Below are 16,145 nucleotides of genomic sequence, written 5' to 3'. Positions count from 1 at the left end.
ACAAGCCAGAGGAGGTTTGCAACACTTAGTCTTAAGAACGGAAGTGAAGTCTCCTTCGAAATCAGCCATAGTACCCTGTACCATTTATTACCTGTTGCTTTTTAATACACTGAACCTTTCATTTTGTTACCATCCCCCTGTAAGATAAATGTTAATGTAAGATAAAGCCAGTATTATGTAAATCTTCTCTCAGAAGCTTTCAATAGTTATAAATCATCAAATGTGTTTTTAAATGTTAGCTTTTCGCAACAAATTGAAACAATTCACCCTCTGTTTGTACACATTAATTGGATAGAATGAATTCTTAGTTTCAATTTGTAATTATATACAAAACACCAAATTATATACAGATAAACCTATTCTGTGTTTGTTTGGATATTGAGCAATCCCCAGAATTAAATGCTGGAAGCTATTCCCTCATTATCTGAGGCATTATTTTTATTAGTGGAACAAGTCTGGACGTAGTTAGCTTTGTTTCACAGAGCAAATTATATAAAAGCTAGTGGAGATGTGTATTATCGTGTGTTTCTGCTTTTCAGTTATTCATCTGAAAATAAATCTTTGAGATGAAAATTACTCTAATTCTTGTTTGCATAAAGTTGCATATTTGGCAATGGTAGTTTGATAAATATATTTTGTAATTTATGAAGTAAAAGGTATTTTGGTACAAATCTGAGGGGTTTTTTTTTTGTACTTGAACATCTAATAATAGGACTAACTTTTTAAAAGCTCACCTTGATCATTCAAGAGTTTGTACATACTTCCATGTACTTGTACTTTGTATTTCTGAGAACATTTGTTTATATTTTGCACTTCACTCAAGCTGGTGCCGTCAGTTTAAATTCTTTTATAGCCAATATCAGTTGCCAGTTCGCAGCCTTACTAAAACAAGGTTCTTCCCTTTGAGCTCACCACCTTGTAGGAAACATTACCAGCCTTTTGGAGTCCCGGGATTTTGTCAATCTAGCTTTAAAGAGAATTGTGATGTTTCTGTTACTACAGGCTTACTGCTTCACAGGATTTGTTGAGCCAACTGAGATGTTAATTCTTGATTACCACACAGAAGGTTTGGAAGGTGGGAGAGTAATATGACTGGTGCACCTGTCGCTGTGGAAATCTGTCAGTCATGACAGGTTTCACTAACTTCCAGTGCAATAATATCGTAATGACTTGGTGACGTTGATGTCAACTTTGTAACAGCATCCCTCTGGAAAATCTGATTGGAAGAAATTTTGTTGCACTGCAGTCTGAGCTATCCCAGTTTTTTTAAATGGTGCAAATGTGGCACAGAATAAGTGGGGAGGAAAGAGCCTGTTCTCCATGGACAGTGTTTCCCAAAGAAAAATACCATTTTTTCTATGGAGGTGCTTGAAAAGATTTTTATTTCTATTCTGTTCTCATATTTGCAAAAAGAAGTAATGTTTTGATGCAAAAAGGAAAATCAGGTTTGTTGTAAAATTGCTCAGATAATATAGTAATGTAGAGAACAGTCAGAGTGCTTGCAAGTGTTATCCATCGTAATGAAATACATTTTCCAGTAGATTTTATGTATCTTGCACTGCTAAAATAGACTGTTTGGATGAAAATGATAACTACTAAAATATGTGAAATACATTTAATAACATGATGCTTAGAACTTGCCAAGAAGAACATGTACTTATTCCTGTCCACCTCCATTGTTACCTTAAGAGCAGCTCTCTCCATAGCAACTGAAAACTTTGCAAGGCAGCAATAAACTAATCCTCTCCAGCTTCCAGAGCACCATCAAGGAATTTTAAAAACATCGGACTTCCAGCAGCTAAATACTTCTGAGGATTCAGAAGGCCACAAAGCTAGATATACAAGCATTCTTTTTCCCTTCAGAAGGTAAGAAAATGATGTTTAGAAATAAGTGCATCCTCATAACAATTATACATATTCCTAATGCTACTAACAGTATAATATATCCAAACACCAAAAGATTTCCTAACATCTAGAAGCATACTAACCTTTATCTGAGTTAATGCCAGTTTGAATTCAGGAGTTCTTTTTTCCTTTTAAATACTTTGTTCACAAAGTTTCCTTTAAAGTAAGACACACACGTACCATATTGCACTTAAAAGAAGCTGAACTTATGTGTGGCTGTTTAACACATGTGCACTATCATCTGAAACTGTATGTCACTGCCAGTGTCTGCCCATCAGTAAAATGAAAACCTCTTTGTGGAAAACAGAACTGAATCTCTTTTATGTTTCTTGTGCTTTGATACTGAGATAGATTATTGTTGAAGCAGAGACGATGGTACACTAGGAAGGATGGTGACAAGGCAGATTTACAAAGTGTCTTTTGCATCTAGAGTTAACAAGTTAAGCTTGTTGCTTCTGGTGTGTTTGTCTTGTTTATTCACTGAGCTCTATGAATGAAATCACAACCTTAGTTTTGTAACTCTTTCATCTGATCATAAAATATCACTAATTTTTAAGTACATTCTGTTCATTCCTATTTTGTGTTATATAGCTGGAGTTTGGTAATGTTGGTAAAGTGTTTTGAAAATAAAACCTTCTCTGTATCGTTGCTGTGTAATATGATTACTGAACATTCGTTATCAGAATTAGACTAGTAATCTTTATTTACAGCTATTTTTGCTACTAAAAACCTGTTTCATAATGGAATGAAAGTGAAAGCTATGGTATTTTCCTATTCCTACTGAAGAAGATTATTAGTGAATGCAGTAACATAACACTGAAATGAAAACCATACACTTTACTTTTATGAGGAGTGAAGGGCATTTTGAGTCAACCTCTTGGTAATTCTACAGAAGTTTTAAGGGCATGGTTGTCTTAGTTTCCTGCTGTTCTGGGCTGTAAAGCCCTTACAGGCTCCCTGTTGTTCAAAAACAGCTTGTCACTGCAAATCAGCTTAGCTGACCAATTAATAAATCCTTTCAAACATATTGCATTCACACTAATTAAAGCATTGGGGTTTTTTTCCCCTTTACCATTCAGATTCCTCAGGTTTCAAGTTTAAGCTGTGAAGTGCAAACAACAGTCCAACATTCAGTGCAGATCAAGCACTGCAGGAAGAGGAGATGTGTTTTCTGACCAAGCATCCAGCTCTTGGGGTGGTATGTTCTGCTTTCATATTCAGCGTGCTCATTGCTGAAGGACAGCCCGGGGAAGAGCATGGGCAGGATGGCAGCTATGCTCCCAGCCGAGGCTATCTGGTGGAAGTTTTACGCGTTCTTTCAGCTGACAACACTGAGCTCCACATGAACCACTCACGAGAACTGATCAAAATATTACTGGAGAGAGCTGAGTGCCCACAGCGGATTTATGGCATGCAAGAGGATTGTAATCTGGTTAGTGCTTCAATTAATGAGGGATATCTTTACAGGATCGTCAGTGAGTTCTGAAATTATTTATTGGAGTGATACTCTCCTGAATACAAAACCTAAGCATGTGAAGGGCTTGTTGTTGCAGCAAAAAGTTGTCCCTGCTTTAATTGTTTCATTCTGAATTATTAATATTTATTGTCTGAGATCATGAAGAGATATTCCAAACATGACAGGCATTCCTTAAAAACTCCATGCTTCAGTTGCATGACAACAATAATTTTCCTTTAAAAGTTGTCAAGTGTTTACTTTCCAACAAAGACTTTTCTGTGTTACCCTGATCTAACTATAAAAGCATGAGCTTGAATTCGGGACACGGAGAATTTCCAATGTGGAAAGATATAAGTAAAACTTGGGGACCAGTTCTGCCACTTTTTTTTTGTTCTGGATTCTAGTTCGTAAAAACAAAACGCAGACAGGATTGTCTCAGATTTATGTGCTACTTCACTGAAATAATCAAGATTTATGGGAGGGTTTTGGTAAGCAGTTCAGGTCAATGAAAATCAAAAGCAGAAGAATGAATCTACAACTCCAAATTGAAACTGGAAATAGTCCAGGGTACAGCTTCACAGAAGGTTTGGTTGTCTAGTTGAGTTGACAATATTTTCAGAACTGATTCCCAACTTGACAAAGAAAGGAACAAGTGAATAAGATCGTAGTTTCTGGTAGGACAGAGACAGTGATAAGTGAGGAACTTATCTGAAAGGGACTACAAAAGGCTTGGTCCGTCTTGGCTTTGATTACGTTACTCTAGCTCTGGCATTGTTCTGTGACCTACATACAGCACAGCGTCACTTTATGTCAGAATTAGGAGGATGGTCATAAAGGTGAATGCTTTCACGACATACTATTTTTGGCAATCTGCCAAGTCAGTGAATTAGAGATCTTTTTCTCTTGTGCAGTAAATGGCTACTCATTTAATATGCCCTTTCTACAAATGCTTCCATTTTTCATGACCCCCAATGTGAAATTTCTTACATAAATAATGTAGGTGCCTGTTATTCCCTAAATGGGTAATTTTTATGAAGCAGACTGTGCAGTTTTCTCTGCACATATGGGCAATGGATATGTACCAGATACAGATGCAGATCAAAAGCTGAGAGTGTCTTAAACAGTAATGGATATAGAGTCCTCCTAAACTTCACAAAACAGGGGTCTAGGCCTTCTTGTTCTCCCTCTTTGTTTTGCTTCTATGGATTACCATATTTTCTCTTGTATTTGTGATGTGTTTATGGAGATCATGCCCACCATATCCTTGGATGGAAGATGTCTAAGAAGAACTTAGCTGGGGCTTACTTTGGTCAGGACTTCCACTCTGTTTACACTTCATCTTGGAAATTCCCTGTAGGAAGAATTTTAGGACTTTCACTATTTCCAGTAATTCTCAGCTTTGGCTGTGTCAGTAACACTGTTCTGCCAGTGCCACATGAACACAGTTGTCTGTAGAAAATCCATGTGAGAGAGATGGCATCTACAGTCCTGTGCAGCCCACATGGCACTCTGCTGAAATCTTCCATGATGATTTAACAAGATTTGGTAAGCAAGATTGCAAAAACTGTGCAAGAAGCACTATCCTTCAAGACTGTCAAATTTTGAAACAGAATGCCCCACCTTAGCCTGGCATTTTCCTTCCCATGCTTGTTGGGAATAACTAATTGATTTCAGACTCAACTTTCCCTTCTAAATCCAGGATTCCAGCCGTACCACATGACTTTGTTTTCAGGTTTTGTTTGGGTTTTTTGGTGTTTGTTTGGGTTTTTTTGTGGTTTTTTTTTTTTTTTTTTTTTAATTTTTAATGATGTCTCCAATGGGTATTTAAAAGGAGTGCAGTTTAACACTTTTTTAGATGCTTTTCTGGTTTGTTGTTACATACTGGCCCGAAGACTCTTTGGGCAGGGGCTGGCAGCTATTGAATGGCAACTGACACTTCTTTATCTCCTAAGCACATGAAAGTCATATATTTCTTGCAGTGGTAAGAGATTTTTTTCTATCTTCTGGTCTCTTAAACAGAAGAAACTCAGGGTTCAGTGCCCAGGTTCAAAGGTGGTCTCTTTTTTATAACAGATAAGCATTTCTAAACCAAGTGCCATGCAGTTGGTTATGCCTGTAAAATACTAGTAACAGCAAAATAACCAGTGATGAACCAATTTATATCCTTTTGATATCTCCTTAAAGGCCACTCTCTATGGACTACCCATATGCTATGAAATAGCTGCATCTTTTACAATGCAACTGCTTCCAATTAGCAATTTCCTTTTCAGTCATCTTCCTTTCAAGAGCAAACAACAGCCTCACTGATTGCAATTTATCTTCACTGTGTTTTGAAATGTTATAGAAGTCTTTGAAAATCTTCCACTGCATGCAGTGTGTTGATTGTATTACTGCTGAGTGTTTGAAAAGGTTGGTTGGCTAACTTGAGGTCTTCTGGGACAGAAACAGAATGTCTATTATTCCTCCTATCCCAGATACTACTGCTCAGAAACATGCATTAGGAAAAGTTAGAATTATAGACCCTGATAGACAATGTAGGCAGGGCACAGTGGATCATACTGTAATCTTGTTTATTTACAAGTATAAATACTTAATTTGGCAATTACCATCCATAGTTCTCTTTTTTTCAGATTATTTGTGAGGATTTTTGTTATAATTGTTTCTGTTAAAAAGTAGCAGCTTTCTCAATTCCTTCAAGGAACATTGGCTTCTGAACACAAGTGTGTTTGATTCTACTCAGCCTCTGTGTAGGAAAACGAAGTAACATACAAGGTGAGCCACACCACCCAACACATCATGCTTGTAGCCACAAACAATTTAGTCTGACAGACTAGCTTCTGTCTGAATTCATTAATTTATTAGAGTGCAGTTTTGATCCTCCCACAGTATCTTAATGTGTTGTAATTTCTTCTCTGAAATGTACAGTCTGGCTGCTCTACCATAATAACTGAGATTAGCTGACATGCCTATAACGTGCTTGGAAAGGAACCAGTTGGCAAAAAACAGCCACACAATGAATGACAATACAGCATCCCTTCAAGAAAGATTCTTTGTTATGGAATCCAGCATCTTATTTCCCATAGCCTGACATAGAGCTCTAGTAGTCTTCTGGTTTAAAGACTAGTGCTTGCGCTGACAAAAGTTTCTGGAAAAGTGTCTTTGTATCAAGAAAAATGAAAGGAGTTTATATATACACATATTTATATATATATATATTTAAAAATCTGTGCTTAGATAAAAAGCCTGCACAGGGTGATTGTATCATTTCAATCCCTCTTGAAATGCATTTGGAGGACTAAATGGTGTTGAGACCTGTGCTGGCTTCTCTGCACTGGACCAAATTATTGCAGTTAACAGAATTCACTGAGAAAAAATAAAAACAGCTGTACAATTGCAGAGTCAATTAAGGCCCTTAACAGTGCGCTGAATATGATATAACTTCTGTTTACATACCCTGAATTAATTACAGTCCAGATATGGTCTTTGTTTTATAATATAAACACATATAGAATGCACAGGTGAAAGTATGAGTAGCCATAGCCCTTATTTAATATATTTATAACCAGAAATACAGTCTGTTGAAGCCAGTGGAAGACTTTCAATTCTCTGCAATGACTGATTAGTGTTAGTCCTGGTTTGTAGTAAATCTTAAATCCCTTTGATACTCGACATTTCTTAAAAACAGAAGAGGGTCTGGAAAAAACCACAGTGTGATCTTGCAACCATAGAACTGCAATGAATTACCTGCACCCTCCTCCTGCTATTCCGTCAGCCTGCATCTGTGTAGGTTTAGGTTCAATCCCTTAAATATAAGAGTTGAGTTCTCCTGTTATCCTCTCTAATTGTATTTGCAGATGACTGGCAGTGTGTTACTTGAGTTGAATTTCCATTTATTTTTATTTTTTCACAGTGCCTTGAACCAGACGCTTTGTTACTAATAGCTGGTGGAGATTTAGAAGATCATCTCAGTGAAGAAGTATTTGAGAGAATTTCTCTTATTCTTCTCTACTACATTCTTCATCATAGAGATGTGTGTTCTTCAGACTTCAGCTTGAATAATAAGGATTACAAATTTTACCTACAGCGTATGCTTAGTTTAAGACATGATGAAGACTGTTATTATTTTTCACGGAATGAAACTGAAGATATTTTGGCTGCTGTAAGGCAACATTTTAAAACTTCTGAAACCCAGGTAAAGAAAACAGAAGTCAAAATAAATTCATATTTATTACTGATATAATGCCTTTAAGCTAGTTCAGGCATTGTGCCAGTATCATGGTCCTCCAGAAAACTGGTAAATAGCAGTGTGAGAGCATGGGCTGATCATTGGTCTTTCATTGTACATGCTGTTTAATACTAGCCTTCTCCTTGACTTGCTTTTGGCATGTGCTACTGAGCACTTCCACAGAGTCCACTGAGACGTGGTTGGTGAGATGGTGCATAGATCATAGAATCATAGAATGGTTTAGGTCGGAAGGGACTTTAGAGGCCACCTAGTACAACCCCCCTGCAGTGAGCAGGGGCATATTCTACGAGATCAGGTTGCTCAGAGCCCCATCCAACCTGATCTTGAGTGTTTCCAGGGATGGGGCCTCCACTACCTCTCTGGGCAACCTGTGCCAGTGTTTCACCACCCTCATTGTAAAAAATTTCTTCCTTATATCCAGTCTAAATCTACCCTCCTTTAGTTTAAAACCATTACCCTTGTCCTGTCACAACAGGCCTTGCTAAAGAGATGGCCCTCATCCTTCCTATAGTCCCCCTTTAAGTACTAAAAGGCCACAATAAAGTATCCCTGCAGCCTTCTCTTCTCCAGGCTGAACAACCCCGATTCTTTCAGCCTGTCCTTGTATAAGAGGTGCTCCAGTCCTCAGATCATTTTTGTGGGCTCCCTCCAACAGGTCCATGTCTTTCCTGTGCTCAGGGCTCCAGGGCTGGATGCAGGGCTCCAGGCGGGGTCTCACTAGAGCAGAGTAGAGGGGCAGAATCACCTCCCTTGACCTGCTGCCCACACTGCTTTTGGTACAGCCCAGGATATGGTTGGACTTCTGGGCTGCAAAAGCTCATTGTTGGCTCATGTCCAGCTTTTCATCCACCATTACCCCCAAGTCCTTCTCTGCAGGGCTGCTCTCAATCCCTTCCTCGTCCAGCCTGTATTGATATTGAGGGTTGCCCCAACCCAGGTGCATGACCTTGTACTTGGCCTTGTTGAACCTCAGGAGGTTCTCAGGCCCACCTCTCTAGCTTGTCTAGGTCTCTGGATAACATCACATCCTTCTGGTGTGTCAACTGCACTGCTCAGCTTGGCGTCACCTGCAAACTTGCTGAGGGTTCACTCAATCCCACTGTCTATGTCATTGATGAAGATATTAAACAGTCCCAGTCCCAGTATGGACCCCTGAGGGACACCACTTGTCACCCGTCTCCATCTGGACATTGAGCCATTGACCACTACTCTCTGGATATGACCATCCAGCCAGTTCCTTATCCACCAAACACTCCACCCATCAAATCCATATGTACCCAGTTTAGAGAGAAGGATTCTGTGGGGGACTATGTCAAAGGCCTTACAGAAGTCCAGATAGATGATATCGATGATATCCATAGCTCCTCCCTTGTCCACTGATGTAGTCACTCCATCATAGAGGACCACTAGGTTGGTCAGGCAGGACTTGCCCGTGGTGAAGCCGTGCTGGCTGCCTCGGATCACCACCCTGCCCTCCATGTGTCTTAGCATAGCTGCTAGGAGGATCTGTTCCATGATCTTCCCAGGCACAGAGGTGAGGCTGACAGGTCAGTAGTTCCACGGGTCCTCCTTTCCACCCTTTTTAAAGATATTAGGGACCAATCCCAATAGGTAATTTAGATGCAGTTGCCATGCTTAGGACAGAGAGAAAAGAGCATAGCCATGTACATGCAAGATTTTGCACTTGGCTTCAAGGACATAAAATACTTTCTCGTCTCTTGTATTTATTAGTATAGATGTACTAGCAGTGATTGTATTTAAATGGTATAAAACAGAACAACTCCAAAATTGATCTGGCTGTATAGCAGAAATGATGAATCTTTTTGCTGTAATGATATCCTTGCCAGGCCCTGCACTTCCACATTCATCTAAAGCAGGGTGGAATAAGGAATCTGTCCAAAGATATGATGGTTTCCTTCAGCTGGGGCACATATTTGTGACTAATTATCTACCAGCATGAATATGCCTTGTAGAAAGAGTGATAACGATAAGATTAAATTTAAAGTTTTTTAAAAAAAAGCATATTGACTATATTCGGCTAAAAACATCCTTTTTAAGTCAGGAAGCATACAGCGAGTTTTCTCACCACTGCTTATTATTTCTTATCTCAAGTAGGGTCTAGAAAATAATGGAATAATACTCTTGAATTCACTATCTAAAGAAAAACTGTTTCCCTTGTAAAAGGCAATAAAATAAGTTTGTGCCACATTAGACAGCTCCAAAAGTACAGGTTGACCTGCTGTGAGAAGCCCCTTAGATCTGTTCGTAACATACAGCTAAATTTGGTTTATTGCAGAGTTTGAATTTGCCCTTTTTTCTTTTCTTTTCATTAGATTTTAATTTACACCAGACTGTAGTAGAATTTCCTACTCAAACAGAAGATGGCTAGGAGTCCTGGCTGTGCAGCAGAATGCTGAGGGCCTCCAGTTCCTCTTTCTGTGTTCTTTGTATAATCGTTTCCCATCATAAATTATTCATTGACCAGTACTTTTGGTTCTGAGGCTTGGTGAACGTGCTGATTTCCAAGAACTCCAATGGTATCTGGGCAACTGTAAAGAGGCATTGGTGGGTATTTGGCATGTCAAGATAGAATAACAATCCATAAAGTGCTTTACTGTGTGGTCTGTTTATTTATGCTGGCAGTATAATCGGTTGTCAAGCCTGTTCAGTAACTGGGACTTCACCGCTCACTGTCATGAGGGAAAAGAGGTTTTTTTAATGAAAAATACTCAAAATATTATAGACTAATTCTGAGTCTGTGTGATTCTAATGCTTAGAATCACAACACTTAAGTTATGGAAAAGGACCAATGATGCAGGGTAGTAATAGAAGAATAGCATTTTTACTGCCTCTTTATGTGTTTTGGTTTCACAGAAAATATCCTCTTCTCAGTCGTAGCAGCTAATACATTATTTTAAATGAAAAGTGAAATTTCAGGTTGGGGAAATGTAAATGTGTAATGGATGGATGGCAAAAGAAATGCCAGCCTCCTCTCTGCAGTGTTTAAGGCATATATAGAGATGTGTACGTGCGAAATAAATTATTACTGTAGTGGCTTGTCTAGTTGACTTTTCAATTTAGTTATTCTGGGCTAGAGACAAATGAACTCAAGTAATTTTCACCAATGTTTTTGTTTCTCTCAAACCCCAACTGTTTGCAGTGAAAATAAACGAGAAAGGCAGAAATGGAAGAAAACAGGGATAAGTTTCCAGGTAACTGAGAGAGCTGTACCCTGCTCCCTCACTCAGACCTGCACACATGGGTGTACACAACTGTCAACTGCTCCTGTTTGGTCACCTAGCAGGGAAGTCACCCTTTATCTGCAGAATTATATCTTTCCATATTGTCCCCAGATAACAAATTATTGATTCCATTTAATAGATAGGGAACCAAAATCATTGAGAGAAATCTTTCTGAAGTTTGAGATAAAGAGTTGAAGTCTCTATTATTTGAGTCAATTTCTTGTGCCTTAATAAAAAATACTCCCTTTTCTGCCACTTTCTGGAATTAGATGTAGATGCAATTGAGGAGGACATGGGAATAACAGAAACAGCATGAAAATGACACCAAGGAAAAATAACCTGAATGAAGGACTGTACTTCTTCCCCATCAGACACTGAGTAAAATTTCAGGCTTTTTTATTCTACGCCTGTTCTCCTGAAAATGTCCTCTGGTTCACATTTGCTGTCCTGCTGTCAATTACAGCTTTAATCTTAGTATTTTTTCTATCCTGGCTGTCTGTGAAAGTGTTCTCTCCAGTTTCTCCTCCTGTCACTCTGATTATTTAAATGGAGGTGACCAGGGCTGTCTTCATGCCGTTTTATCCTGATTTCAGTGTGTTGATGTGAGTACTCTGGAGAAAAATGCTGATATAATGGACAGAGATGGTGCTGATGAAAACACTCTTCCACGCCTGGCTGCTTTAATCATTACTCTGGCTCTCCAAGGAGTCTGTATGGGGAAAGCAAGTTTGCCCTCACCAGAATTCTTTATAAAATATATTTTCAGTTCTCTAAACAGTACCACTGAGCTTCAAGTAACAGGTAAGCTATTTATTCATCTCTAGTTGCCTTTTGCAACACACATATGATGGAAACTATCTTTAAGTGCCTAAAGGACTTCTTGCACTTCATTTTAGATTTAAATGCCATTTCCTTTTAGAGCTGTTAAGTAGTCTCTTCTAAATTTAAAAACAATATTGGAAAACAAACTCCTTATTTTGATAATTCTCTGAGAGGTATAAAACAAATTGTTACAGTGATTATTAAATGTGTACCATCACATTAATTTATGACTTCATTGCTCAGCACAGTCTGAATTACCCAAGAGAGGTCTGAGCGTGGCAATCTAGCTGTGATGGCAGAGTTCACTGGGGCCTCGTTTACATTGCTTCTTTATGCAGACCTTGATACATTGCAAGACTCACTTAGGGGTAGGTGGAATAATTCATGTGTGGTAGCCAGATTAGACACCCTAGTCACTAATTAGTGTAGATGTACCACCAGAAGAGATGAAATTGACACAGGCCACTCTGTTTTGACCAAATGCTCTCTGATATCTGCCTAATGTACATGTTTATGGTTTGTGCTTTCCTACCCACCTTCTGATCTTCGTACCCAGTCAGTGAGCCTGGAATATGCAAAGTTCATTTTCTTCAGGAGCTCTGTTGCTAAATGTGTCAGAAATGCTACTTAACCATAAATAAATAGAAGTATAGCAGAGTTCGAAGTGGTCCAAAAATAAATAAATAAATAAAAACAGAACAGACAAGTGTTGAGCTCCCAGCAGCTGCTATTAAGTTCTGTAAAAGATTCTGCATGCTTGGTGTTTTAAGAAGCTAAACCATCAGCTTGGAGGCATAGTAGGGATTTAGAAGGCTATTATAAGACATCTACTTTTTCTTGTTTATAGAAAAGCTTTTCAAGCTTTTCAAAGCACTTTTTAGAAGTTGCATTAAGTATGCTTTAAAACAGCTTAAAAAGTTGAATTAAGCATAGCTAAAAATATTTTTACTGCTTTTAGGTTACACAGAGGTACACTGTGTCACAGAAGTAAATAATAATAATAAAAAACCCCCCAAATCTTCAGCCCTAAACTTGGACTCCTAGATTGTACTTGCATAAACTGGTTTCACAGCAAAACCCTTCCTTTAAAATTGCCAAGCTAGGTCTTTTAAAATAATTGACTCAGAAGAATGGACAGAGCCATCTAGGCATGGTGCTACTAAATAGCTATATATGGTGAAATGCAGGCCCCAGTGAAGACAATAGCAAGACTTAATGCTTGGTGGAGTTCGGGTGTCTTTCAGAGAAACAAAACATATTCTTAACCAGTTTGTTAGAGTTTAAGTATATTTTAAGCCTAAGCTAATTAAATTCTCACTTTAAATTTATTTAAATTCTTAATAATAACTGCAGGAAAGAGCTAGGAACTGGCAGCATGGAAAAAAAGAAAATTAGAGTTCACTACATTTAGAAAAAATCTAGCTTCAGCTCCGTTCAGATCTGTTTGCTCAAGACAAAGGAAGTAGATAAACATCTTATCACAAGCCTTTCTGTAAGATTTACCATTAAGATTATACTATTTGCATTTTCTGAATAACAACATTAAAAAAATGAAGGATTATCACATGGAAACATTCTTAATCTCAGTGATCTAAATTCCTTTGAAATTAATTTGTGGCCTGCCTTTGTTTCCAATGGACAAACTCAGGTTTACAGAAACTATCACTATGGCTTCTTCTTGAAAATGCAGAGGTTAAGGAAGGTTGTAAAATAGGATAGAGTATGGCCCCTCATATAACCAAGCATTTCATCAGCAGGCACACCCATTGCACTCAAGCTATGTCATGGGATACATCCCTGCATTGTGTCAGGTTTGGATTAGGGATCCTGGCTCCCTCCTTTCTACTTCAGTGCTGTAAACAGGCATGCTTCCAGATTAACCAAAGGGAGAGAAAATCCGCTGCCCTTTGTTCCACTTCTGAAGATTGCTTTCAGGACACCCTATAAAGCATCTGCCTTCCTGGTCTTCTGGACTCTCCAAATACCTGACCATGGCATCTTAGCATGGTGTTCCACTTACATGGGAAAATTTGACGAACAGTGAAGCTATTTAGCAGTAATTTGTAGATAATGATTAAATGGATGATGAATTGCCTTTCAGTCACATCTGTTTTCCTCTGAGGTAGTCATAGGCAAAACATCAGAGTATGGTACTATAAAGGAGGAAAGGCTGAGTATACAGGTGTCTTGAACTTCTAGAGGTGTTAAGCAGAAATTACGTACAGAACCAAATTGAGGAGAGAAAAATCCATGAAAATGAGATTAATTAATGTTAAAACTAACAAAATTTTAACAATTATTTTTGGTTTTATCTTTTTAAATGTGTATTTTCCCATGGTAACATATTTGTTTTCTAATGAATTACTAGAACTAGAACAGCTACTAAATGTGCTTATGGCCAAAAAGACCTGCACTGTAAATGGCCAACTCCACAGTCACAAAAGAAGACGTTATAGTATGGCAGTCAGAGATATTGGAACCAGAAGTATCCCAGTTGAAGGAAACCATACAAAAGGACGCTATCTGAAAGGTTATTTTGAAGATCATGAAAGGAACACAGATTGGGACCAGGTTAATCTTTTTTTTTTATGTTATTATAGTATTGGTCACAGAATTTCAGTGATAAAAGTTCAAATTGGTTTGCAAAGGTTACAGTCTTTCTGAGGTAAAATTTATTAGTTTCAAAAAGTCATGTAGATACTGATAAAAATATATTTTAATATAGTTGTGTTTGTTTAAATATTAATTGGGGGAAGAACTTTATGGTTGTTGAATGTGTGATTAAAGTAGCTGGGAGGGGCTAACAGAATGGTTAATATGACACAGGATCAGGTGTTTCTTCAGACACAGAGGACTGTAGTACCATGGCTACAATATTTTCACACATTTATTAGAGATTTCTCTGGCTCTTATGTCTCAGAGCTTCTAGGGCCCCTTAAGTGACCTTGTAGGAAGAAGAGTTGTTCTGTACTAAGGGAAAAAGTAAATTAAGGTTTCTGTGTAAGCTGTTTTTTAAAAGGCTTCTGTATACTGAAGATTGGGCATTTCCAAACACTTTTAGTAGCCATCTATGGAGTCCAGAAACCTCCTTTAGAAAGTATGGGGTCTGTAAGACAGAACTTTAGCTACTACCCAGCATCCACTTTGAGGGCTTTGAAGGACAGTGGCTCATTGCAGGTGATTTTATCCTTACCCTAAATACTTGAAAATAAATAAATTTTGTTTATAATAATTATTAAGGTGGTAACTAACTTCCAGCCTTTAGACTGGAAGACATTCTTTAGACAAAAAAAAAAAGGAGACTTCAAAGTATATACTTGGTATATATTTTGATGTATACATTTGAAATACATGTTTCTATTGTTTTCAGTTCTTTACAATTTAAATTAACTCAAAGACAATGTTTCCTCTCCATTTAGGAGAATAAGCAATGTGCAATTGACTTTTGCTGTGTGGTCATTTTATGACGTAGAACTGAGGCAAATGGCATCTGGTTAAATGCCATTCTAATAGATATTTATCTGTGTAATTTTGTTGCATTTGGAATACATACTCTATCGATATGTTTATTTCTTTCCAGCTGACCACAAAAGAGAATCATGCTGATCAGCATGATAAGACATAATAGGGTCTCAAAATAATTTCAAATGAAGGTCATTTTAAATGTCTTTCATATTAATTTTAAATTATGAAGGACAGAAATCCATAGCAATACTGTCTGTACAAGAAATAAAATTGTTCTCCAGCAATAGAAAAATTTATAAAACACAGGTTTTGATTTCTTGAACTTCTGAGACTGACTGTAACTCAAAAGATAAGTGTGCAGCAGAGCTATCTGAGGCTTGGGAGTCAAACTGAGAGCCAAATATTCTGTATAGATTAAAAAAAATCACAAAGAAACATCTGAAGAGAAGATAAGTTCTCTTCTGTATTAATTCCTAGTTTCTTGATTTCATTCTATTCCTCTTCTTTGTAGCTATAGCTTTCTAGCTTTTCTTTGACATATCATTCCATTAGAAGGCTTTGTGTTTCACTGTTGTGTTGCTAATTTTGTCTCCTACTTTCTGCACATATCTATGATAGCCATTGTGCTCCATTAGTAACAGATGCTGCTACATATGAAGCATTGACTCATTTATGACTTGTGTTTGCTAACTACATTAAGGTCTGTGATTTGATTTTTAGATAGGAATTATATTTTGAAACATTATCACAGAAAAAAGGTCACTGCTTTCAAGTCATAATGGTCTCTACTTATTTAAAAAATGCATATAAAACAAGGAAGTAGCAGATGATATAATAAGAGCAATGATACTAAGTTCCATTTAACTACGTCACAATATCTAGGTATTCATTTATTATTCGTCATTAAAGAAACATGGATTTTGGAAACGAAAGTCATCCATCCATCCAGTTTTTCGTATGAGAATATGCAAATTCAATTTACTTGTTTCTTCAATATCATCCTCCAGGA

General features: G+C 37.6%; 1 protein-coding gene across 1 annotated transcript in view; it reads left to right on the top strand.

Moving 5' to 3' along the window:
* Nucleotides 1-2,994: 2,994 nt before the first annotated feature.
* Nucleotides 2,995-16,145, top strand: part of SLC39A12 (solute carrier family 39 member 12) — a 37,139-nt gene continuing 23,988 nt past the window's right edge. Inside the window, exons 1-4 of the mRNA XM_075082690.1 lie at nucleotides 2,995-3,337; nucleotides 7,272-7,553; nucleotides 11,443-11,650; nucleotides 14,040-14,242. Of these exons, the coding sequence (XP_074938791.1) occupies nucleotides 3,068-3,337; nucleotides 7,272-7,553; nucleotides 11,443-11,650; nucleotides 14,040-14,242 (963 nt within the window). The 5' untranslated portion in view covers nucleotides 2,995-3,067. The remainder of the gene's footprint in view (nucleotides 3,338-7,271; nucleotides 7,554-11,442; nucleotides 11,651-14,039; nucleotides 14,243-16,145) is intronic.

This window comes from Phalacrocorax aristotelis, chromosome 2, assembly GCF_949628215.1.
Source record: "Phalacrocorax aristotelis chromosome 2, bGulAri2.1, whole genome shotgun sequence".
Classification (NCBI taxonomy): Eukaryota; Metazoa; Chordata; class Aves; order Suliformes; family Phalacrocoracidae; genus Phalacrocorax; species Phalacrocorax aristotelis.
Note: the sequence above shows the minus strand (reverse complement) of the source record. Positions and strands in the feature narration are given on the sequence as shown.